Source organism: Nipponia nippon, unplaced genomic scaffold (genome assembly GCF_047370975.1).
Source record: "Nipponia nippon isolate SJK-2023a ecotype South Korea unplaced genomic scaffold, ASM4737097v1 scaffold_3, whole genome shotgun sequence".
Taxonomy (NCBI): Eukaryota; Metazoa; Chordata; class Aves; order Pelecaniformes; family Threskiornithidae; genus Nipponia; species Nipponia nippon.
Genome location: NW_028262347.1, coordinates 127001000 through 127026883, shown reverse-complemented (window position 1 = coordinate 127026883; position 25884 = coordinate 127001000). Strand labels below are relative to the sequence as shown.

At 42.7% G+C, this 25884-nt stretch overlaps 1 protein-coding gene across 4 annotated transcripts in view; it reads right to left on the bottom strand.

Moving 5' to 3' along the window:
- Positions 1–25884, bottom strand: part of INPP5A (inositol polyphosphate-5-phosphatase A) — a 256262-nt gene that overhangs the window by 7896 nt on the left and 222482 nt on the right. For all 4 annotated transcript variants that reach the window (XM_087766613.1, XM_087766611.1, XM_087766614.1 and 1 more), the window contains exon 12: positions 19643–19716. In XM_087766613.1, coding sequence (XP_087622739.1) covers positions 19643–19716 — 74 coding nt within the window. The remainder of the gene's footprint in view (positions 1–19642; positions 19717–25884) is intronic.

The window sequence follows — 25884 nt, the reverse complement described above, 5'->3', positions numbered from 1 at the left end:
AATAGGTGGAAGATGAAAAGGGAAACCTAGGGGAAAAAAGGTTCATCTCGTGGGATTTCTTTGCATGATTGTCTCAAGGAGAGCTATCCAGGAATAATTTAACAGAAAACAGCGTTCAGAGCACTGGGGTCTCTGCAGCTGTACACAAACGCCACCTGTACGGATTCTCTAAGGCTGACAGAAAGGAAGATATGACAAGAAAGCAGGCTTTTCAGGGGATTTCTTCAGAAGCAAGGAATTAGGAATGTGGTTTAAAGAAAATGATGCTGATTACATAAGATTCTGTTCCTCTATATAAAATTGTGTTAACAAAAAGTGAATTATTTTGTAAAGACATCTAGAATAGAAGCTGATTAAATGGTAGTTATGCCATGGGGTCATTATCAATGTGCTATGGGATCTCCAGTGTATTCTAACTTAGCTTTAAAAGGCAACAGAAATTGTTTATTTTAATCTACAGAACAGCCTAAAATAATGTAACTCAACATGCCTGTGTGAGCCCACAGGCTGAAGTCCTCTAAAGCACCTGAAGTGGCAGCCTCTGGTTCAACGATCAGGAGGCCAAAGTCTTCCTCATTTTATCCAAATGTTCTCACTGGTTTAATATGATAGAGCTTTGAATTTGATGATGGCTCATCATGCTGTCAGGCCCGCTGTTGTCCCAGACCATTTCCAAAATGGCAGGGGTAAGTAGCCAAAGAGGGGTTTTCGAGAAATCCAGAGGGTTTGTGGCAGGCTCAATGTCTTGAATATTTGAATAGTCTGAATGAATTGAAGTTTGTCCTTGATAGACGTCTTTAAACACAAAAAATACGGCTGGTACATATTAGCTACATAAGTACGTGTGGGTGTATTTAAAATGACATTTGCATTTTATTCTGCTCATCACGGAATTCATAAAGGAAATACTGAGGTTTTCATGATATGTGTGTTAAAATACAATCTTTGCCATTGTAACGAAAGGGTTTGCATGCTTGAAGAGAAACTTATTTACCACCCTACTTGGTGTGATACTCTGAAACTGAGACATATAGCTTTCTACCAAACGGGTTTACAAGCTACACTGCCATTAAAAAGATTAGCCATGGCAAACATCCAAGAAAAGCGTACTGGACGTATTGGAACAAACCAGTGATCTCAGTACCTTTTCCACCTCATCAAACCTAACAAGACTCATTTTCAAAACATATTATGAGAATTCAATTTGCTGCTTCACTGACATACAGAAGTACAGCTTATTTCTGAGTGTCTGTGAAATATTTTGATGATGTAATACTATTGGTAGTAGAAGCTCTTTGTCTGCAATTTAGGGGTTTACTTTTTCTGGTAGCCTCTTACTTTAGTTACTCAAGAACCCCACATAGCTGAAGGTACTTTTTATGACATAAGGTATAAGAAGCAATCACGTTTCATATAATCCTTCCTTTTACAGCATTAACTATATGGCTTTTAAAGTATGATGTTCCGTACCTGGAATGATCTGTTACTGCTCTGTGTTAGAGCATTTCATCCGAGAGCCTATATTCTGTGAAATGGTGTTTATCAATTTGCTTTATTGATCTTAACGTTTTCACAGGGTGAAAACTTCTGCCAATTTTTCAAGGTCTTTAGCGCTCATCACCCAGTCAAGAAGTTACTGTAGTTTACAAAGATCTTTGACAAATCAGATTTCTAATGGCTGGGGCAGAGATGAAAATAAATGCTGCAAAAATTATCCAGACAAAATGATCTGTAGGTAATAATTTAATACAATAAAGTGGGGCAAGCTCTTCTTTTTATAAGGCAGCATCCTTCCTTCAGGCCAGAAGTGTGGAAGCATTCTGTCTTGCTGCACTCTAATGAATAAGGCTTCTCCACCACCGCCTCTTCGGCTTGTGCAAGTCTCACTCTTAGTGAAATGCTGACACAGGCATAATAAAAACGCCTAACTAGATATACCCCCCAAAAATAAGGAAAACTATTTGCTGTCCTCCTTCATGCTCTCGAAGGGTCACAAATACTCTGGAATAAGCAGGCTTCCTTTGTAGATGGGTTCAAAAACTGATCATAGCTAAATACGACTCAAAATTGCTGGGAGGGATTCTTTTTTGTGTCTTGACAGGTATGCCATTTATATTAAATAAATTTTTGCAAATAAAAGCTCTATTAGAGGTTTCTGGAGTAAGACTGTCACTGAAGAAATTTTCATGAAACATACTGCTGAATGTCTATCATTCCAGAATAAAACTTTTCAAACAGCATATACTCCAGCAGTTGTCTCCATCATCCTGTTCCGTAGCCAAATGAACGAGTGGAATGAAAATAGTGCGACTGCTTCCAGAACCGAGTCATCTTCTTGTGAACTCTGAAGCTTTTACTTGGTTGGAGCATCTCTAAGGGTTCTCTCCCCTGTGGATACTCTGGTGTCTTACATGATGTTACCTTGTTCAGATGCCTTCCCACCAGCCGATGGGATTTAAAACCAGTCAATAGAAGCAATCGAAAGAGGGGACAGACAGATGCGTAAGCATTTCAGGAAGCCAGGCTGATGATTCTGGTGCTGCCATAACAGAAAGATGTTGCAAAAATCAAAGACACAAGGAAAATGCCCGAAGCCTCAAGAACTGTCACACACAACAGCTCTCAATTTCAGTCTTGTACACAGAATCTGCCACCAGAATCCAGCCTTTGGGTATGCTCCTGCTCTCCCTGCAAACACACGTCTCCTGAGGCTGGCAAACTTGGCCCCAGAACCATGGAGGCTGCAGGGTGCCCAACAGGATAACTAACAGGAGAGCATGTATTTCAGAAAAAGCGGGACATAAAGTCACGACACTCATTTTGCTTCTTCCAATACAGCAACTGCCCAGGTAGCACAGACTCAAGATGGTACTCAAGAAACTGGAAAATGTTTCCACCGACTGCAATGGGCTAACCAAGACACAAGTGTGCTAATACACACTTCTATTTGACTATTAACTTTTTGTTGTCTCTAGGGCAGCTTCACGATTTATCTCCTCTTTTCCTTCCTTTCAACCCCACTTCTCACCTGCTTCTTTGAAATAAAGCATAAATAGCCTCTTTTAAAGAATAATGTACATTCAAATTTGTGTGCATGCAAAAAGCAGAACTATTCTTGTAATACACATCTTCCAAAAGACATTAAGCGTAAGATTGTCTACTATCAAGTGCACTAAAATAGCTTTGTTTTGCTGACATGTCCAGCCTCTTTTAGCACACCCATTCCAGGCAAGTAAGGAACTCGCAGTTCTTAATTCAAAGGTCAGTTAATAATTCTAGTTAACAGATTTTCTGATCTATGAATTGTATAAGCAATTACAGGCTTGATAAAAACAACTGTGTGAGGGTAGGGAGGCTCTGCAGAGGGCGCTGGCCAGGCTGGGTCGATGGGCCCAGGCCACTGGGTGCGGGTCAACAGGGCTCAGGGCCGGGTCCTGCACTGGGGGCACAACAACCCCAGGCACCGCTGCAGGCGTGGGGAGGAGCGGCTGGGAGCTGCCCGGCGGACATTGACATTGACCAGAAATGGTGTGGCCAGCAGGAGCAGGGCAGGGATGGTCCCCCTGTGCTGGGCAGTGGTGAGGCCGCCCCTCGAATGCTGTGCTCAGCGCTGGGCCCCTCACCCCAAGGCGGCCATGGAGGGGCTGGAGCGTGGCCAGAGCAGGGCAGCGAGGCTGGGGCAGGGGCTGGAGCCCGAGGCTGGGGAGGAGCGGCTGGGGGAGCTGGGGGGGCTCAGCCTGGAGAAGAGGAGGCTGAGGGGAGCCCTCATCGCTCTCTGCAACTGCCTGAAAGGAGGCTGGAGCCGGGGGGGTCGGTCTCTTCTCCCCAGGAACAAGCGATGGGACGAGAGGGAACGGCCTCAAGCTGCGCCAGGGCAGGTTTGGGTTGGGTATTGGGAAAAACTTCTTCCCCCAAAGGGCTGTCAGGCCCTGGCCCAGGCTGCCCAGGGCAGGGGCTGAGTCCCCATCCCTGGGGGGATTTAAAAGCTGCACAGATGTGGTGCTTAGGGACATGGGTTAGTGGTGGGCTTGGCAGTGCTGGGTTGGACCTGATGATCTCAAAGGTCTTTTCCAGCCTAAACGATTCTACGATTCTATGAACTACAGATTTGATAAAAATAATTTTAAGGACTCTACACCAAATAATCAAACATTAAAAATTCCAGTATTAATCTCCCAGAGGGTGAGATCATGCCACCTTTCTGTGCATGCGTTATTAGCCTTGACCATCAGAACTGTGACTGTGGCAGAGAAAAAGGGAGAACCAGCTCAGTCCCACGACTAGACAGGAAAGAATGTCTTTTCCTTTCAGTAGCATTCTGCCTCAATCACAACCTATCTTGTGCAAAGTACACAAAACAGTGATCTTGAAAATGAACAGCAAGCGCTCATGTAAAAATGATGACATAACAGATAAAGGCCTTTAGGTACCACTGAAATATAAATGATAAATAGATATAATGCTAACACATACAGGTGCTATAGATAAGTTAAGACTGTACACACTTCCTAACTTCAGCATTCAGTATGGTTACTGACTTTTTTTAGACAAACTATATTATATATATTTAAAAATATAAATGGAGAAATGAGGAATTCCATGTGGAACAACTTTTCTGCCCTGTTTAAAACAGTGGCAAATTTGAAATGTAGGACCTTAACCACTCATGTTAGCTGAATAACTAATAGCCAAAGTAGTCTGTTATTCTCCGTGTATGCCAGCCAGCAGAGTTACACAAAATACACTTTGACTGTATATACCTCTGGATGACGGATAGACAGGCAGTTCTGGAGCTGGAGCATCCATGTGAGAAGCTTGTACAATTTATCTCCGGTTGTTCAGGGTATATTTTTTCTCGAGATGCTCCTTCTAGCTTCTTTTCCGCCTTGTTTCACAAACTTTTATTTCATTTACACTCATTTTATTTAACCAGAAGGATTACTGTCAGGTGGTTTCTCTGAATAAAACTTCCAAAAGGTACTAATTAAAGCGACATCATTAATATAACTCTCAACGTTGTCAAAATTTAACCGAACATTTCGAGGAACTGTTAACTGACTCTTTTAGTAAGGAACAGGCTGTCCAACGAACTACTGGTATTACAGTTAACAAGGATGAGAGCTACTTGGCCATTGTTTGGGGAAAAGAAACCATTAAGAGTGTCAGTAATATTACCGCACTACTGCTGTTGACGGGTATTGTCAGAGATGATTGGACACCTTTACAAAAATACTTACTGCAGGGTGAAAAGTCTCCTGACATCATAAACCACCCTGTCAGCAGCGTCTTAACGTGAAACACGAGCCAACAATACTGTGTATATAAATGTCTCCTTAACCGGCATTTCCAGTCAGGAAAAATGCTCCTAATGAACTCTTCTCTTGTGTAAGAACGGATAAAATGTGTTACTGAGATGGGCGAAATGTACTTTCTAACAGGAAACAATTAATTCGCTTTGGAGCGTTATTACCTTTAAAAGCTGTCTGTCACACGCAGTTCTGCTTTCCAGCTCGTTTTTGCACACAGCGAGCACAGTGAATATGCCCTGCTGCTGACACTGCGTTTCGGTGTTGCTTTGGGGATTCTGCTTTCTATGGTCAAGACATTTCCAGTGGTGGTGTAGGAAGCGTGACAACACCCACCAGGCAACAGTGGGGAAAAGTAAGCTATGTCATCTTTTTAGTACAATAAAGGTCATTCTGAAAAACTGTGCATCCTATGTCTAGATTCATATGCAGATGTTCAGGCAAACTTTATCATGTTTCAGGGAGTGGAAATGCCTCCTGTTCACAGACCACTTGTTCTCATCTGTTAAGTGTCCCCACGTTTTATATCACTGAATTGTTTCTAATACAAAAGATTCGAGATGGGGTGGGATTATAAAGCATCGATGAAGACCGAGCTCTTTATGAGAAGAGCTGAGACACAGTTTTGATTTGGTCTGTTTTATTTTTGAACTCGGGTATGAGTCCTCACATTTACTAAACGTTCTCTCACCTTTAAGTCTTTCTATTTACATATGATATTGAGAGAGAACTTAAAAACCCAACCACTTTTCATCAGAAAATTATTTACTATTTTCATATTTTGTAAGAAAAGGTTGGACCAATTCATCTTTAGCGCCGACGCACTTTCAGATTGTCTAAGATGCTTTTACCAGAAGCAAGGACAGTGAAGGAGGTAGGCTGCCAGTTCAAGCTTTGGGTGCTTTGAAAGTTGTAAGGCCAAAGATATAAATAAAAATATTTGGATATTTTTAATTGACTAGGTCCCAACTCAGCATTGCTGTGAGCTGGTACCTGAGTGTGATTTCAATAAAACGTCATTCAACCAATCGAAGTATGATGTCTCCTTTTTGTCAGCTTCCAGATCGTTAGTTTCTTCCCCCAAATGGAATTGCCATTTTGTATTTCCCTGCATCTGAGAGGAGGATTTGGGTTCCCTAGTTCTCTTCCTAACAAATGACCCCACGTAATTTATCTTCATATGCTTATCTTAGGCAGCAGATAGTTAAAGCTAAGCAATAAGACACATTGCTGTTTGAATTAAATTAGCTGCTTCATATGTACCAAAATACTAATAAGCCTTCCTGACACTCTGCTGAGCTAACTGGCCATGATATGCATCTCACTTAAGCCAAATCAGGAGGGTAAACAGTCTCTCGCAAACACAGTAGTTAAAGTACAATGTGTTAAACAGCTGCTACTTGCAAAGGCTACACTAACACCATGGTGATCGCACCAACAATCAGAGTCAAAGGTGACAATAAAAAGGGGGGTCACCCGGGCAATCCAGCAGCAAGGGGCAAGAAGGGTAAACAGGACTCAGGCCATAACTCCGGTCACAACACAGAACACGAAGGCTAACACCACCATGTTTATCTCTGAAGTTTCTTTATGGATTTATATCAGGCATATTGCTTTTTGGCTTAACATACTCCTTTGGAAAAGACACGTCTACAATATGCTTCAGTTAACATTTCTGTATCACCAGCGTAAGTCTGGACCTTTTCCAGTTAAAAAACCAAGAAACCCAGAGCCCCTTTCTTTTTCCAGCAAGCAACAACTGACCCTTCCCCTCCTGCCCAGCATGCCCCCCCCGAGAGAATCTCCCCCCGCTGATGATGAACACCCTACGGCCAAGCCACGGCGGTAACGCGAACGCGCGCTGGCGCCTGCGCCATCCCGCCGGCCGGCCGTGCCCCTCTGCGGGGTATTTCGCCTGTCTGGGAGCAAGGGGCTGACACAGGGCTAATGGCAACGGGCGTGCTACGCTTCGCTGTTCGATACCGGTGTCGTGGAGAGGCCCAGCTAACAAAAATGGATTATTCAGCAATACGCATGCCTCAGCGAGTGGACAATGAGTGACGCGCTCTACTGCTTTAATAACAATAATGTACTCCGCTAAATGTATGTAATACCGCTACTATTACACGTGGATAAATGTAACGATGACTAACGCTGGCTTGTTGGGAAGGACCCAGTGCTGGCTTGTTTCAGCAAAACAGTCTGATGTTACTGTATGTGACTGTGATTGAGCTAAATGTCTTTTCTGGGAACGTGCCTGGCTTAGAGTAAGTTACTTTTGGGCTATAATTCACAAATTCTAATACTGGAAAAAAGAATTACTGCAAAGCTGAGGCAACAGGTGGGACAGGGTTCAGGTTCCAAACTGCCAGCCTTTTCAACAGCGCTTTCAGACCAGAATACAGCGAGCGACCTGGTTAACAGCAAAGACCATAATCTGTTCAGAATCTGCTTTACTCTCTGCTTGCAGCACAGTTTGTAATCCTCACCTTACACATGGCATACAGGAATGCTCAGTCCTTGAAACTTTTTTACTTCATTGATTTTCCTCTCTTTTTCCCATTGCCACAATTCCTTAAAACAAACAGAACTGCTTACTTGGGTAATTCTGTCCGGTTCCTCCCAAATTAAAGAAACACCCTATTTTAATTTGGAAATTAATTGAGAAAGATGGCGAGAGCTGTACTGGTTTAATCTAAGGAGAGAAATGGAGATAAGAGCTGTCTGAAAACGATTTCAATGATGAAATTCTAATTGTTTTGGGGGAAATGACAGCTGTCTTTTCTGCTTCCAGCTGGGACGCTGTTTCCGTGCTCCAGCCTTAGATGCTGGAAGAACCTGGACAACTACACAATGTCCTGTGGGAATTTGTTCCTCAGGGGCTGAGGGATCCACTGGCGATTTAAGATACCTCACTGATACCTGGAAGGTGTTTTACAGTGCATGAATGAGTATGAAGTATTTCCATTTGGTAGAAAATACTTCTTAATTGGCAGAAAAATCATGTGTTATAAAAGTAACTGATAAAGCAAGCATAACAATAATCGAGGGCTTTAACAGTTTGTAATCTATTCGAGTGCCTAACTCCGCCTTTTGTGAGACACCAGGACCCAGGAGCGTTACTGAGGTAATGTTCTGAGAAATGGGAATCCCATTTGCTTCAGGAGTACTGCGCCAGTGCTGGCAGCAGATGATTTCTGTACTCTGAAAACGTGCAGGGCAATTGGTGAGGACACTGGGAAGTAAAGGCAGCATGTCGAAACCTAAACCATCATCTTGTCTTCCCGTTTTGCACCCAAGGACGACAACTGGGATACGTACAAGGGCACCCACAGGTCTGGGTACAAAAGGCAGAGCTGTTCTTCTCCGGACGGTCTCCACAGAAGGGAAGGAACAAGCGAGCGCATTTGAAAATGGCTTTGCTTCATGCAGAGCAGACTGGCTCACTCTCTAGTGCAAATTAGACCAGAAAAAATATATGTATCATTGTGCAACCTACCAGAATAAAAAAAGGTCATGGGGCAAAACACAAGGGTAGAGAAGAAACAGATTACAGACTAAACAGGATTCTGGCAGAATAAGGGACCAGAGCCAGAGAGAATTCCAAAGGAGAAACGCTCTTCCAAGAGTAAATGAGATTCAACCTGTCTCCCAGTGAGAGGTGTCAAAGCCAAGATACTGCCAATGCAAAGGGTCTGCTTGAGAAAAATACCACACAGAGGATATCTAAGACACAAACATATGTCCAGCCAGTAAATTACATGACAGCCTAATGCAACACCAAACAAGAATAGGTCACTTTAAGAGAATGATTAATACATGAGATTACTGTGCATGCAGACTTATCTGAAAGCAAACCTTGTAGGTGGGTGTGAACTCTTGCTAAAGTCAGCTCCTATCTTTGCCATACAACAGCTACAAGAATAATTATAATAATTAATGGAGAGCAGTGATAAAGGTAACAATTGCCCACCTGTATATTGACTGACCACAATGTCGTTACTTCTTTTTTCACACCTACCGCCTTTTGCAATGATCGCTGACTACCACAAACTCGTTTCCAGCCTCACACTGGGCCTGCTGTTTGCTCACGGCCAGGCTGCTCAGCCCGTGACTGACAGAGCTTACAGAGTTTAGAATTCTGAATTGTATTTAGTCTCCAATGGCTCAGGTTGCTATGGGCTACATTAGCTTACAAAGGGTAATGAGATGAAAACATGAATATTCACTATGTAAAGTAAAAGGCCTCAAAATATAGGAGTATAGGAATGGGTGAATAATGTCTGAAAAATACTCCGTTAGAAGGGGTCTTTATATTCTGTGGAAAGATAGCAGACTTGTAATGCAGCCTGTGATTTCTTATTAAGCTGTGATGCCTCCTCCAGCCTGCCGTGGCTTTTGGCAGATTTCAGGAGGACTGAGGAAGGATTTGCTGTTACTGAAGGCAGCATGGTTTGTTACTTCTCCTGTTCGCAGCCCAAGGGAAGACAAATGAGGAAAGGGGTGGGCTTTGAAGAGGCTAACCTCTTGGCTGGGGAGAGGAACGACCCACTCCGACTGTTTTCCCTGCGGACTGGGAGAGATGGTTGCATTTTCTGCAGACACCTCTCCCTTGGCAGGTTTCTGGAGATCTGACTGTGAAGCGCAAGAATGTGCTGGGGAACCCCCGTGGGCAGAGGCTGCTGACCTGGGGTGGAACGCCTCCAGCACATACAGGTCGACAGCTAGCAGGCTGACGTTTTTCCTCAGAAGTCCATTCATTGCATCGCTAGCACGCTTCTCTGTGATGCACGGGCTATACTGGATGGCAAGCTGATACAACTTAAGCACGTATGTGAAGAATTAAAAGGAACTCAGAATTGAAAAGTAGTTTAGAAAAATGCCTCGATATTAAGTGCCCTGCTGAACGGAGAGGACATAACTGACAGCCTTGCAAATTAAGCAGATGCTGTAAGTGCTATGCTCAGTCAAGGCTTTGTTCTGAATGTTTTTGAGGGGTGACCGCCTGACCACCACTCCCCCCGCGCCCCAGCAGGATGGTCACGCAGGGCAGGACGAAGAATTCACATTGCATCAAGCAGACATATGGTCTTAAACTAAATTACAGTTTTGCACTGGAGAAGAACAATAGTTTTGTTTTGAGTTCCGTAAGTATGCCTGCAGAAATGCTATTTTTAGATGTGGCTGGTAGGAGAGTTCGGAAGTGGCTTTGGAATTCTTCCTACATACAAAGTTGACTGGAAAGAGTCCTGAAGCTAACATTCATTAACACAGAGTCTACCAAGACCTTGCAGAAACCCACTTGCGTATACATTACCGCGAATTTACTGTGTTGCCTTAATACCATTCCATTTATAGCTACAGATTCAATTTATAACTATAATACGCTGTAACTATAAATTCTCATAGAACTATTATTATAGATATAATTATGATCTATACCTACCAAAATGAACATGTGATTAAAAATATTAACGTATTTATGTAAAACCCAACAAACGCCATTTGCATATTGCTTAGTAATTCAAAAACTTAAAAGTGAGCTGCTGTTTCAAAAGGGCAGAAATACAGTCAAATTAATGGCTAGATAAAACCAAAGAACTTCAATTTAATTTATACCCACCTAAGGCCAAAGTGGTAATTCTGAAAATCCTCATTCACCTGCCATCTTATCAACCATGCCAAGGCTCTGGTCTCCACTCCTAGAATTGTTTTTCATATTTTGTCCCGTGATTGTTTCGTGTGAAATGCAGAGGCAACCCTGAGAGCAGAACTCATCTCTGCTCCTCCACTTACAGGCGGACGGCTGGCCATGGGGTGACAGCATCCTCTACTTTGGTACTTTGTCTTTTTGACCTTGTGCCTGCTGTATTCAAAACGAATAGCCCAAAGCAGATATGCTATACGGGTAGGAAAATACTCCTGCAACAGCCTGACAGGGTGCTTTTCTTCTGAAATCTTGCTGTGAACCAAAGGGAAAGCAAGCATTTTACTTCTTGTTTTGAAACCTCTCATGTCAAGTTTCAACCTGCAATAAATTTTAATGGTCATTATAAACTTAAAAAGCCTTGAAAAATAGCTTTTCTAAATATCGAATTGACTGTCCTGGCTTTTAGTAATTCAAGCCAGGACTATAAGGTTATATGAATGTAGCTACGCCGTGTTTTTATGCAGCCTTTCACAATGGGTGGTCAGCTTCACACACCTTCCAACAGAGGCTTTAAACAAAGGTGGATCCTCACTCAAAGGATCAAAAAGCATGGAAGATTTGCATTAACCTGTTATGGAGGGCATCGGCTTCGTTTCAGTTCTCTTTTAAACACCAAACGGTGAAACGACAGCCGTACAGCAATGTTCTTTTCTCCATCGCTGTCTAGACCTGGCAAACAGAGCCATGCAGGGAGCGAGGCCTCTGGTATTTCGATTTCTTTACGGCATTATCTGCACTATTGCTTAGAGGCAAGCAAGAAGGCAGCAGTTTTAAAATTATTTTAAAGTATTCTGGACCCAGTACATGGTCTCCACTCTCTACAGAATTAAAAAGTAACTTTTTATTTGATACTTATTACAACATCAAAATTTTACTTTTAGGAACCATTAGCACAGGGACTAGAAAAAAAAATAAGAAGAGGTTTATATAAAGTTAAGTTTTTAAAAGCTGGTATTAAAAAGCATGATACAGCAGCTGGAAATATACAAAGACTTCATTTTTTGCCAAGACTTGTGAATAATAATTCCCGAGATGTCTTCTCTAACAAGTGGTAAGAGTTAAGTGCTCTCACTGACTGATGAATGTAGTTCACAATCAACTGAAAAGAGAAGGTAACGACTACAGAAAAGCACACCGTGCATGAGTTTTGAGGAGCACAGTGAAATCGACAGCTGTGATGTGAAATCGACACTGTATGACAGCATACAGTGAAGAAGAACAAAAACCAGAGAAATATTCCAACACGCCATCATTTCATAATGGCATTTTATAGTTAGAAAATTACGCAAGAAGTCAACGTTTCTATTACTACTTATATTGAAATGCTGTGTGTAAATGTGTAATGAAAAACTGGAAACAAGAAAGTCTGACAACTTAAGAATTTTAGGTCCCTAAATAAAAAGATAAGAAGAATCCTGAGGTTTTTTTATAACAGACAATTTGCATTTTTTCATACTCTCACTGGTGTATTTTATGAGAAAGGACATAAAAAATGTCTTTTGTTTTGTTTTTCTCACTTACTAATCTTTCCGTTATTATTCTCCCTAAATCCTAGACAGCAAGAGCAGTAACTCTTCCTTATCGTTCCTGCAAAGTCTCCCGCAAGGTCAGTTTTCCGAGCATTTACGAAGATGGGAGATTTTTATCAACATATTCAGGCAGTTTAGCAGTTCTTTTCCCCGAGAACCAAGCACACTGTTGTCTCGTCATTCGCGTCCCAAGGCGCGTCCTGTGCCGCACCTGAGCAAGCCCCTCGGCCCCTGCCCGGCGGGACCGGGAGCACGGCCCCGGGGCAGCCTCACGCCTCGCCGGCTCCAGGGCTACCGCTAGCATGGGAAAGCCAAATTCATCACGGGGGTGAGCAGCGCCCCGGCTTGTCACGCCCGGCCTGACGGAGAGCTGCTTGAGCACAAGCGAGAGGCATTTACAGCTTCTATTGCGTTCTCGATGGCACAGCACAAGGCACCAGAGTGCCGCTTGCTCAGCTGCTGGCAGCCTGCGCCGAGCTGCCGAGCTCAGGCACCGGCTGTTTCTCCAAACTGGAACCAGTAAACAGCACGGCATCGTGACATCATGTTATGCAAAACTTACGGTGCTTTACGAGAAGGTATTACAACTTTTAAAATGGAGTATGAACATTTTGGACAACGACTTGCTTATAAGAAGGTTCATCTAAAGAGCAAAGTATAGCGATTTCCTTTAAAAAAAATTCTTACCAGTATAAACATACATGCCTACATGACTGTCATGGCTTCATTTGAAATTAAGGAGAAGGGACAGAGAATTAATTGTAAAAGATGCAGATATATGAATATGAAACAATTAAAACACAAACGTACAAAAACGTCCTCTCTCTTCAGATTATTACAACAGAAGAACTTTCATAATTTTAAATGAAAACTGGCAATATGCAAGAATCAGATGTGACTGTTTTCCCAGTCCGTACTCTTCAGTACATAAGCACTTTGAGGACACCAAAACTTCCAAGTACTTTCTAGAACAGCAATGTGTTTACCCTCATTTTTTGTAACCACAGACTCAAATTTAAAATTAAATTCTGAAATACTTGTGCAGTCATAACTGAGTAAAATACTATTAGAGAGAAACAATTCTGGTCACCCTCTGTATATGAACAAGTTTTCACAGTCCTGAAGAGGAGACCTGTACAGCGCACAGATGCGGGCTGGTGCTGCTGAAGTAAGCAGAACGGGGACTAAGGGCTGAGAATTCAGGACCGGGTTCACTGCCTGCGGTTCTCGAGGAAGCGCTGGTCAGCGCCAGCTTAACTCAGGGCTCTCCTCTCGAAGAAAGGCGTTCTCTCCCATGCATCCACTGTAACCCTGGTGCCATGAAAAGAGACTGTTTTCTTGCTTATTACTTTAATTAGGACTTTGCTTATTTTTATGCTACAAACCCAGTGGTTTTCATTCAAAACAAAGCCCTCTTATGAAGAACGGGAGTTGGTTGTCCAGCACCGGACATGCCGGGTCCCCAGCCAGCACGGGCTGGGAGGTCAGGGCTAGGATCCCATGCTGCGCTTGGCGTTACACAGGGAAGCAGGGTAACACATGGGTAAGTGACACGGCAGCACGTTTCGACCTATCCGTATTTATAGCTGAGGTATCTGGATCACGGTGTAATGCTGCTCTAGGAGTGGCGTGAAAACAAACCAAGAAAACTGCTCAGGGTGAAATTCTGGCCCCACTGAAGTTAACCACAAAAGTACCACCTACTCCAAGGAGTAAAGCTTTCAACCCCAGGCCAGCTATGGTAGTGCATCAATAAGATCTCATGATAAAGTCCAGAGAATAAACAGTTTATGCTGTTAAAAAATGAATTTATAAGTAATTTAGTCTGCTGCAACTCAAAGGGATGTGACCTTTTCCATTTATCTCAAGAGCACACTGAATCTCAAGCACACTTTTTGAGGGATAAATTTACAAGTAGGACAGGAATGCAACTGTCCTATTGATTTGTAGAACTCTGTGTGCAAATTGGGCAATTAATTGCGTGCACAAATGATGAAGCAAATGAAAGAAAGAGAAAACTGTCCTAATTGATCTTTCATTTCTTGAGAGATGTGAAATGTAGAACTAAATGTATTCAGTACCATTTTAACCGAGATACTCTGTCTTCAATTGTTGGCCAGCATCCCATGATGTAAGACCGTAACACCATGGATCAAGAACAGAAGTCGAGTAATTCATAGACTGAATCAATGGACCATAATTAAAATATCATGTATAAAACAAATTCTGAAATACTACTTTAAGGCTATCATTACAATTGCTTACACCTTCCTTCTAAATTCAAATGCTCACTAATTAAGCCCGTAAGCCTGACACAAAAAGTGACTACAGCTTTCCTCTCTCTCTCCCTCCAGTGAAAAAGGCTTTGTTTGATGCATCTGCAGAACAAACGGATGCACCATACACTCTCCAGCTACGAATGCCAAGAAGCTTAAAGAAGTAGTTTCCTAAATATACAGGACTGATCACATCCTCCTTTGGTTCAAAATACAAAATCTAGTATGACTGGATATATGACGAATAGGTTGTATATTAAACTTGTATTTACAAACAGTATATAAAAGCAGCTAAGTCATGATAAGCTACAAGGCTTTTTTTCCAGAAGAAAAGAAAAAATGAGGGAAGAATGGAGGAGAAACTACTAGGAAGTGAAACCAAGACATTTAGGCCATATTTTTTGTTTCTTTCTTGCATGAGTGAAAAGGTTCTAAGTTCAACATTAAAACCACTGCTTTTTGCCTCTTCAAAATACCTGGTTTTGCTGTTAATAGCACACTGTGGTCATTATTTCAATACAAAGAAAAATAAATCCTATTATTTCTTCCAGGAAAATCAATGTGCTTCGTTTCACGAACAAAAACAGGACAGTGACCTGCAGTAACTCTAACAACCGTGACTCCAGTTCTGCAGTGCTTCACTTAGGCAAGACTTCTTACTGCGCTTGGTGCCGGTGCAAGGACTACAGAATGGAAAGCGGGGTTCCTTTGCCGTGCGACCCAGAACACGAGGAGGGATGGGTGAAAATAAGCACCCTAATGTAAAGCAAATTTACTCTTTGCATATGCATGAGTTTAGCTTGTTGGGTTTACATCTTGTATTTTCAGCAATATTCTCCTATTCAGTTCTCGTATTTTATCAATATTCTCTGCTTAAGTTCAAAGAAATTTTGTGTTATATAAACTCAGTGTTAGCATCTCTTCCATGCCACAAAGGAACTGCCAGCTTTCAGTATATAAACATTTATTACTATTTATTATTACTTCAATGACTTAGTTATAAGAAGGAAACAGAGCAAGCAGCAGGGAAAGCTGCATGTTTATCCCCTTTACCGCTTCCCTTCAACGTAGGTGAGAACAGCAGCCCCAGGGCTGGCTCTCTGCAGGCCTTTGGAGGCCAAGGAAGGCTTTGCCACGTTACACTGCACCCCCCTTCCCACTCCCCAGACTGTTCACAAAGCCCCAAAGCTGGGAACTGAGTGGGAACAGAGAGGCGGATGGGTGAAGCTGGAAACGACCCTTTATGGCCGTTTCCCAAGATCTGGACAGAGTCCCTGCTCAGAAGTGTCTGCTTCAACGTTGGAAGCGCATATCATTTTTTGCAAGCATCTGGGCGAGTTAAAGAGCTGCGGTCTGTAGACAACTGCTGAGTTCAGCGTCCCTTAGCGCTGCAGTGCAGCAGCAATCAGCAGGGCACCACCACGCTGCGCAGCGGTTTGGGGCGGGAAGTGAAGAATACCACCAAATTCAACTAAAGTAACCGGGCGTTTGGGGAGGTGGAATCCAATTACTGGGACTGCGGCCAGAACATCTGTCTAGACGTCTACGCTCTGGCAAAAATGTTATGGGATCTTTGATGGCATGAAGTGGTCAGGATCTTGGTTTTTCTTATTTGAAAGACAACAGAAGCAAGAGTAATGTGACTGCTGGCTGCTGCCCCAGGCAGGACTCATCGGCAGCTCTGGGGACGAGGTGCCGCCTCCTGCAGAGCCATACCGAAACGCCCACGGCAGGCATCACGCAGAGAGCGAGTGCAGGACAGCCCCTTCTTCCGGGGCAGCGAGGGGACTGAACGCAGGACTCGAGTCCATCGCATCTGGTAACGCAGGCCAACGACAGCTAGGGCTCCGCTGCCTCGACTTTAACTTCGCAAGCCAAAATTGTACTTAATGAAATATTTCATCTCTAATATTGGTGGTGCGTACAAAACAAACAAAGGTTACGAGCTAGATTTGGCTTTGGTTTTGCAAGGAAACAAAAACAAGTAATAAAGCTGAGAAAGAAGGAGCTGGCAGCGGATAAGTTGCCATCAGAAGCTGGTGACTGCCCTCCTTGATGACAGCGCTATGGCCTCAGAGAGCTGCTCCTGCGGTTTCCTAGCCAAGTCTGCAAGCAGGTGGGCAGGGGAAGGGAGAGATGCTACTTAGCTCATATCACAGGGTATTTCTTTCATTTCACTCATTACATCAATCAGACAAAGTCAAAATCTGTGTTTCGTCCACAGGGATTTCTGGGATGGAACATTTTCACCTGGTTTTGCATTTTTTTTACCAGGGGTTCATCTCCGGTGTAGCACTTTATTTAATATTTTTGTTCTAGACAATAATAGACTCGTACAGTAGATACAACAGCTTAAAATGTTAATGGTATTGAAATACATAATTTGGATGTTAATGCTCTGTGTCTAAGTATTCAGATACTGAAGCAGCAGAGAGCACAAATGCAGTTGACTAACCCTTATTTACCTCCTCTTGCTCCTGTTCGTATGGTCCTCCCCATCCATCCCCCCGAAGCTTGCTGCTGGTTTTATAGCAATGTCAGCCGTTCTCAGTCTCAGCTCTCACAAGCCCTCCTATTTACTCCCAGTTTAACTTCTAATTCTTTCGCCAAATGCCTTCCATTGCCCCCCAAGGCTTCTTTATCTCCTTATACAGTCTTACATTACACCACTTCCAAGCTCCATTCTGGCCGTACCTCAAGGAGACGTGGCATTACCTCAGCCTGACAGGGACTCCTAGGAACTCCAGCACCTGACTTCCGACAGCAGCAGTCTATCACTCTCTCTGTGGACCAGTGCTAGGAAGGGACACAGAAAATCTTTTTCCCAGCTACCCGTTTTCACCTGGGAAGGGCAAGACCAACGCGCTGTCACATCCCACGGGCAGCGTCCTGCGGCCGTATCACTCTTCCTCTAGTTCTCACCACTCTCCTCCAGTACTCCAGAACATCCTTGCCCAGTCCTCCCTCCTCCACAGCCTTGTCTCATTGTCCCAGTCTCTCATCAGCTAACTTGCTAGAGCTTTCCTCTTCTGGCTGCTTCTGCAAGTCTTGGTCTCCTTGCCTGAAAACCCGGTGCTGGCCCGAGGCTTCCCCCTTCTGAGTCCTAGCTACGCCCTTCCCTGCACGGCTACCGGGTGGCTCCTGTAGAGTTTTGGTTCTGGCTTTTGTTCCACTTGTATTTCATTCACGGAGGTTTCCCACCGCTACTTGCTCCAACGGGATGTAAAGGAGAGGAAGGCTCATTTATTACCTGCCCACAACCTCACAGGGCATGGCCCTTGGTAGCTGCGAGGAAAATCCTGGGTTGTATCCAGTCTAGCTGTAATTTGCAAGAAACTTAACCACTAAAATAATAACAGAAATCTCTACTGAGATTTAGACGTATTTGTGAAAAGAAATTTTTCAAGGGTTTAGACCTTGGCCAGATGTTCACATCATTTCACAGACAGATCAAAAGTGCAACTTAGACACAAAGACTACTCACACCAAATTCCTGATCTTTGATTGAGAGCAGAATGACACCAAACCGTACTGACGGAAAGGTCTGAAGAACCTGCAAACCATTCATGCAACAACGTATTTTTGCCAAACCTTGTTCTGCCTGAAAGCACTAATGTTGCTAAGATCAAGTAGAAGGGTATTTCTGGTAAAAAATTCGTATCTATTTCCCCTCACCTCCTTTTACCCTGACCAGGTACACAACTAATGAAATACACTCAGAGATGTACACACTGCTGGTCTTCTGTTATCATACTCAATCAATAAGAACAATTTAGAGCAGCGGTAACCTCTCCATGCATACTTCCATTGTCCCAAGGGATCAATATAATCAGTATCGCAGCTGGCTGGTGAGAAATAATGAGATTATGATAACAAAAAGGCAAGCTTTCCAAATTTTTCTTAGCGTATGCCAAAACATCATACTTTTCTATCTGTCCATAAAGGACAAAATAGCAATATTTAAGAATATTGTACCTATTAAAAAAAAGTATATAAAAAGTATGTTTTTATTTATGATTTCCTGAACTTTAGCTTTCTTTGTGAATGCAGTATTTCTTTCCCTTAAAAGCAACTGTGAGATTTGACTTCTTCATTCTTGGAAAGGGGCCATACATGTTTAAAACCATACCAAATTTTCCACAGATTCCTCCTGAACAGGACTGCCATTTGCAAAAATCTTGGTTTTGTATATGCAATACTTGTCTATTCATGGCTAAAATTCGGCTAAGGGATATAGCTGATTAAAATCATGCATGTGTATTAAAAAAGCCAAATTATTCTAATAGCCTTAGCAGTTACATAATGTGTTTACTGAAACTGAAAAAGCAGAATCCAAGTTCCTGTCCTCTTTCCCGATGCTCCTCTTGGATCCCCCTTGCCCACGGCAGTAGGCTTGGCACCCCCACTTCCAGTCCGTTCCTCGCGAGTGCCCCTGCTAAGTCAGTTTTCAACAGCTCCAGGCAAAGACTGCCTTTATGGCCGCAATAAAGTACCTGAACAGGTTATCTGGGTCCAGTGCGTAAAAGTAGCTCCACATCTCTTAGCACACAATCGTGTCAGGTCTATTTTGAGAGCAGCTATAAAAGACAGGACCAGCTGAACCCAAACAATGAGCTATAGAGCGCTGCTGGCACGCGGACTGCGCTGTCACTCTTTATGTAGTGATGAAGGGGATGTGGGAAGACTAAACATTTATGAAAGGAACAAAGATCATTATCATTTCTACAATATGGATGGGAGCACTCACAGTTTACCTACAGTGCTAGTAACAATTATGTTTTAGCTAGGTAGTTAAATACATGGATTATATATGAATCTTACCTGGGAGGAAATGAGATGTCCAGTTCATACAGTCTGTCTTTAAAGACTGACAGCTCTCTGTCAAATTCTAAAAGCTATAAAAGATAGAGATACATGTGTTCACTCTTTAGTGTTGAACAGAAGCAATCTAAAAATACTACATTATATAAAAGGAAATAAACAGAGACTTTGATTACACAGCTTGAGGTCTATCCCTCATAGAACAGTTTTTAAAACATAGCGTAAAACACTCAGTACTGTTTTAATACATAAACAGTTCATTGACAAAAGTGTTCAAAACATTCCTTTTCATCTCGGTGAAACACATAACACTGGCTCATTACAGCAGTGACCTATATGTACACTTACTATTTCAAGATGCCTAATTTTTTTCAAATTTTATTAGCAATCATTTCAAAGATAAACCAGACGAGCATTAAAAAAGTACAGCAAACTGATATGCTAATCAGCCCACACAAATGCCAGCAAAAGGCATCATATTACTTCGTATTATCTTTAGCTCAGATAAGAAGGTACAATAAACACAAGGATGTGCACATCACTCTTCCTAAGCAAAGACAAGCAGTGGTTTTGCACACCTATTTTGGGTGGTGCACATCAGATAGCAGAAAGAGGGATACGTGACAATAGGTAAAATGTGTTCCCAGGCAGCAGCCAAGATATAGTACTAGAAGCAGGTATTTAACAGAGATGTTCATAAGTCTAGATTTAATGTCCTGTATAAATATTAGTCCTTGCCAAATTTGTTTTCCCCCGGACCTCTACAGAGAAAATAAATATCTGCGGCCTTTTATTCATGAACACAAACCCGCTCATAACAAGTCAATGATAATCGTCCACATTAAACCAATAATTGTTCTGATGGACATAAACGACCTTATTTCAGAGCCGTGGCTGGTGTTAAGCCTGACGTCCGAGTGAATTAGCGAGTTAGAAGACAAAAAGCTCATAATCTGCACTGTTACTGGCCGTCGCTCTAAGTGCCACTTTCTGTTTTGACAAGCGTGTCATCCAAACAGTACCCCGTCCGTCCGCTGGCAGCGTGTTTGCCCGCTGTTCATTAATCATGTCCCATCTCACAGCTGTGCTGATACCATTGTATGAATGGCAGAGGTTCCCAAAGAAATTAGATTGTGTCCCTCTTTCCCCTCTGCCACCTCATAAATCATTCCTGAAATGTGCAATTAGCAGCTACTTGTACACATTAATTATCTGTGTGAAAAGCAGCTACCTGAACCACCTGCACTGCTGATTAGCTGCCTCTCTAAGGCCCACCCGGCTTGCTTCAGTTTCTAGTTGCCAAGTTGCTGCATGTCCGTACTTTTACATGAGGATGCCAAGTAACGGGCAGCTTTCCCTATTTTAGTGCATCTGACACCAAATTCTGTGATGGTACGCTGGAAAAGACTTTGCAATACAAATAATTGCAGATAATTTGTACACGTTTTAACGTCTGATCAAAAGCCTGAGTATCCAAGATGTTTGGATAAATATTTATAAACATCTGTGTGGGAACTTACGGTATGTATCTAATAATATGCTCAATCCTACAAGTGTTGGGGTGGTTCAGCCACTATTCTTAGTGAAGCAATCTTAACATACTTCAGGAAAAAATGGTTTATCGTGCATGTTTCCAGACTGTGATCCTGCCTTTAAGTACGTACAGATAGGTGTGTAGTCACCATACACACATACAAACGGGCTATGAAAACAAATGTTACCATCTCTTTCCTGCTCCACATGTCTCCACCTTAAAGATATTATCTGCCCAATGTGAATCTAGCATAGGAAAAAGATCTCCCATCCCCAGTTAAAACTCTTCTTTGAAATATATGTCTATTAATACAGTGCAAATACATTTTTCCTACTGTTGCCAAGTAAACAGATCAGAGCAGGAAAGTGGAAGCATCAGGAGAAAGAGGGCTATTTCTGAAGTGTGAAAACTGCAAGGACCGAATAAAAGAACAATGCTCCACAGAACACAATGGTATAAATTACTCATGGGCATTCCAAGGGCTGCCGATGTTAAATAGATGCATTGTCCTCTCACACCAATTCACACTTCCAAAATTTTATACATTCAAATTGTTCTTGCTATGATGATATTTCCAAACTAAACGAAGGCCAGGGTTTAGAGGACTAAGCGTTCGGACGCGCGTTCTTATCCAAAGAAGTGTCTGATGTGTTTATTTGCTGCAGTTGCTTGTTTAGCTGTGTCTGTGCTATGCAGATGCTGACACTGGTGACCGAGAGGACAGACAGTAGGAACAAGACTGCATTGTGTGCTGTGCTCTCTAGCAGTTCCCCAAGTTTCCCCAGGTAGAGAGACATCTTTAACCCAAAATGACAAAGCCAGAACCTCACGATGACCCAGCTGGATGTCAAAGCCCAACTAGGTGCCTAGAAGAAATACTCAGGGAATGCTCATTGTAGATGATTCATCCTCACATGTAGAACAGTTAAATATTTTCACTGGATTATTTGCACAAACTTTTATTTCATGCTGTATTTTAAATAATTATTTTATTTTAAACAAATTATTTATTTTTTCCTAGGTATTAGGTGACCATGTTACAGTATCTGCAACCTTCTGTTCCAACGTGTCCGCAAGCTACGCAAGCAGACATCTGCCCGTTCTTAGGAAGTGCAATGACAAGTTATTTGTGTGTTCAGGACTGCGCAGCGTGAATCCACCTAGCAGCTTTTCTTTATTTACCTGGTAGCACTGCAGACAGTGGGGGAGAAGAGGGGGAGAAATGATGAACGCTCGAACTGTGCACTTTGAGAAAACGCCACTTAAGTTTTCAGTAGAAGAGCAGGTTTTAACTATTACTTTTTTCAGTATTAAAAGCACTTGGGTTCTCATTTAAGCCTGTAATCTCAAAATGGAAGATTACCGGTGAAAAACGAAGGCGTTCACTAGGTCTTGTCACAAACAGTCAGAAATGTCACTTTCCCTCAATGCAACTTAGCAAGAGAAGGAAGGGGACCTGACACGGGCATCGTTTACCTGTATTTGCTTTATGACAGGTGCATGGGTGTCTGGAGCTCCTTGGCACTACAGAAAATGAATGAAAATTAATATAGGCCAGAGCCTATATTGAGGAGCAGTCAGAATCTCACAGGGTAATGTCTTTATTTTTAAAGCATATAGCATTGTATTTAAAAAAAACCCACCCAGAACATACTCTACTCATGGCAATTTTCAGCACAAACTGCTCCCTTATTTCCATATTGTACACTGAACAGCACTGGCAATCATGTTATTGCTGTAACAGTAAACATGAGTACGTCTGTCACTCTAAATGCCTTAAAAATGTCAAAGAAATTAAGTTCAAAGCTTAAAATCAATATATTGTTCTATTTAATTTACTCATTATAAGATCATCCTTAAGAACCAAATCTTTAAGGTGTTACATGATGTGCTGGGGTAATTTGAGCAATTACACAGAGATTTTAAAATGCTGTGGCTGGAAGTTAATTGCAGAACTATATGTCATAGGCAGTTCAGAAGACTCTTTTTTTCTCCAACTCAATTTCACCAATGTATTTATACCAAAATGATAGCGAGGATGATGCAGGGTCTATGTTTTATCTTGCTGTGAGTTGCTGATATTATGTCAAGATACTAGCCCTACAATGTCCAGTGACCAGCCCAACATGAATGTTTGATTAACATCTTCCAAATTAAAACACCATCCATACACGTGAGTAATATATCTATAGTTCGCTAATACCCCAGGAGACACAGAGATAACACGCCTCGGGGAACAGAGCCATGCAGCATATGTAAGAAGGCACGCAGCACGCATCCACTGGCCTGTGACTGTGAGAAAAAACTCACAGGGCAGAGTGTGATTTTAAAAAACAGGTTAAATTTAGTGACAGGATTTTGCGGTCTGAAGTTACGTATTTCCATTTAGCAAACTTCATGAGCCAAACGCTTCAATTAGTTTGTATACTCAAGCTCCTATTGACCTGAACAGGAATTGGCTTGATACCAATGAAGTCCTCTGCACAGAATTAAAGAATGACTGCATTTGCAGTAAAGGATATTCCCTGTGTAATCTGAGTAGAATTGAAAGCATTTAGGGCTGTTGCCTGTATCAGCTGCAGTGCCCACCACCTCCTAAGGGAATTACCAAAACTGTTGTTTTTCCAGGCAACTGTGTCACCTGTAAAAGCCGCTGAAGAGAGTTTCGTTTTTCCCTCCCGTTTTCTTGCCAGCACTATGAGGAACCAGTGCGTTTACGTACGAGGGTGAGGGAGAAGGCAATGCACGATACCAGGGCACGCGGTCCTGCGCAGGCCCTGTCTGCAGAACCCGCAGGCCACTCAGGTAAGAAAAAACTGAGCAGGGCTGGACGGATGGTCTCGGTACTGTGCGGTCCTTCCGACGGCGACGGCAGCGAGCTCCCTCGCCCCGGGGCTGGAGTATGGCTGCAGTTCCCTGTCCCTATAGCTCACGGGGCCCTATATGGTTAAGCAGTGGGTGCTTTGGCCAAAGAGAACAATTATCTGTAATACTAAATTTTGATATGATGTAGCTTGACAGTAATCAAAGGATTATAATAGAGTTTAGCCAGTTGTAGAAATCAAGGTAACTTTGCTCGCTTCAGTTTAAAGCGATGAAGCACTCTTAAAAGGTCAGTGTCCATCGGTATGCTGCAATGGGCCACCTTGGCTAAAATCACACACGTATGAACCCTTTAAAACAGGGCAACTTAATTCAGTCATTGGAGTAGAACAACGGCAATTACTCATCAAGACCTACAGACCAAAGTCAGAGCACTGGTAGATCAGAAGGTGATATTAGCAGCATTTATCAAATCCATCTGCAGGGCCCACCAGAGAATTCACAGCTGTGAAAGGGAAATGAAGTTTCAGACCAAGAAGAGGAGATGAGCATACAGAAATGACCTTAGGGAATTAAAATATGTGGACACTGGTCACTGTAGCCTCCTTTGCCAGTCTTGTATAGCACGCTATTTTTTTCAAGAGACTTTGGAAATACAGTGATTTTACCCAGCTTTCCAGTCAAAGAAAAATATTTAGAAACTGATTCAGCAGTCTACTGACTTCAAATAAAGGTCTGTGGAATGCTGATCCTCCCACTTATCCATGAAAATGTCACACACACAACTCTGCTCTGGCCTTATTTTAAAGCTACTGTTTTCTCTAGCTAAGACTTTGCAAAATGATCCATTACTATATATTTTGAATCTTAATTTTCTTTCTCTCGTAAAGCCATTCTTTAAAATCATGTTTCACAGAAAAAAGCCAAAATTATTGAATATAAATGTACCACTTACACTGCTTTTGTATATTATTATATTTCTGCGTATGTCTAAGATTTTGTCTATACATCCTGAATGGCAGTGTTGTCAAATCATAAACTCCTACATAAATGTGGCTATATGGCACACAGAGAAACCGCACCAAATACACTGTTCTTAGCGTTAGAAGAGCTAGGCACAGGCAGTATAAGGCTGTCAGCACTGAAGGCTCCCTGCGCCTGTACTAATTCAGAAAACCTTTGATTTCAGTGGAAGCTCCCTCAGGAAAATGCGGGTTTGTTCTTGTTTTGACAATATGCCTCCCTCTCTCAGGAGACATTCCAATGGTTTAAAGGACATGAACATTTTCTAATAAGTATTCCAACTTTTTCAGAAAACCGCTCCGGAAAATGCATTCAAAAAGAGTATTTCTGCTATAGAAATATTTAGATTGCTTAAAATGTCTAGAAAGATCCACACTTTCCCTTGATATCTGTTGATCACTAGAGTAATTACTGGAGACGACTATTGGCTGTCTCTCAGTAGAGCTCCCTTTTCTGTCTCCTTGCCTGATTTCTCGCGTTCCCACGTTTCTCATCCTCCTCACCCCTCCCGAGCCTGGTCTGCGCTGCAGGGCCCGGGCAGAGGCGGAGATGGCTGCAGCTGCACAGCCCGAGCCCCGAGGACCACAAGGCACAGGTCCCTTCCCAGGGGAGAAAGAGCGCGGTGGCCCCCGAGGCAGTAAAGGGGCACTGACTTGCCAAAGCGGTGACGTGGTCAGGGATGGGCAGGGCAGGGTGAGCGCCCAGCACGCTGCGCAAGACTCAGGGCTTTCAGCTAGCGTCGGGGTCTAACACAAACACTTCTCAGAGTTCACGTGCTGCTGCATTTCTCATTCTGAAAGATGCTTAGTGCCTTATGATGTCTGTTGGTCCTGTAAGACACACACACCTGAACACTGATTTG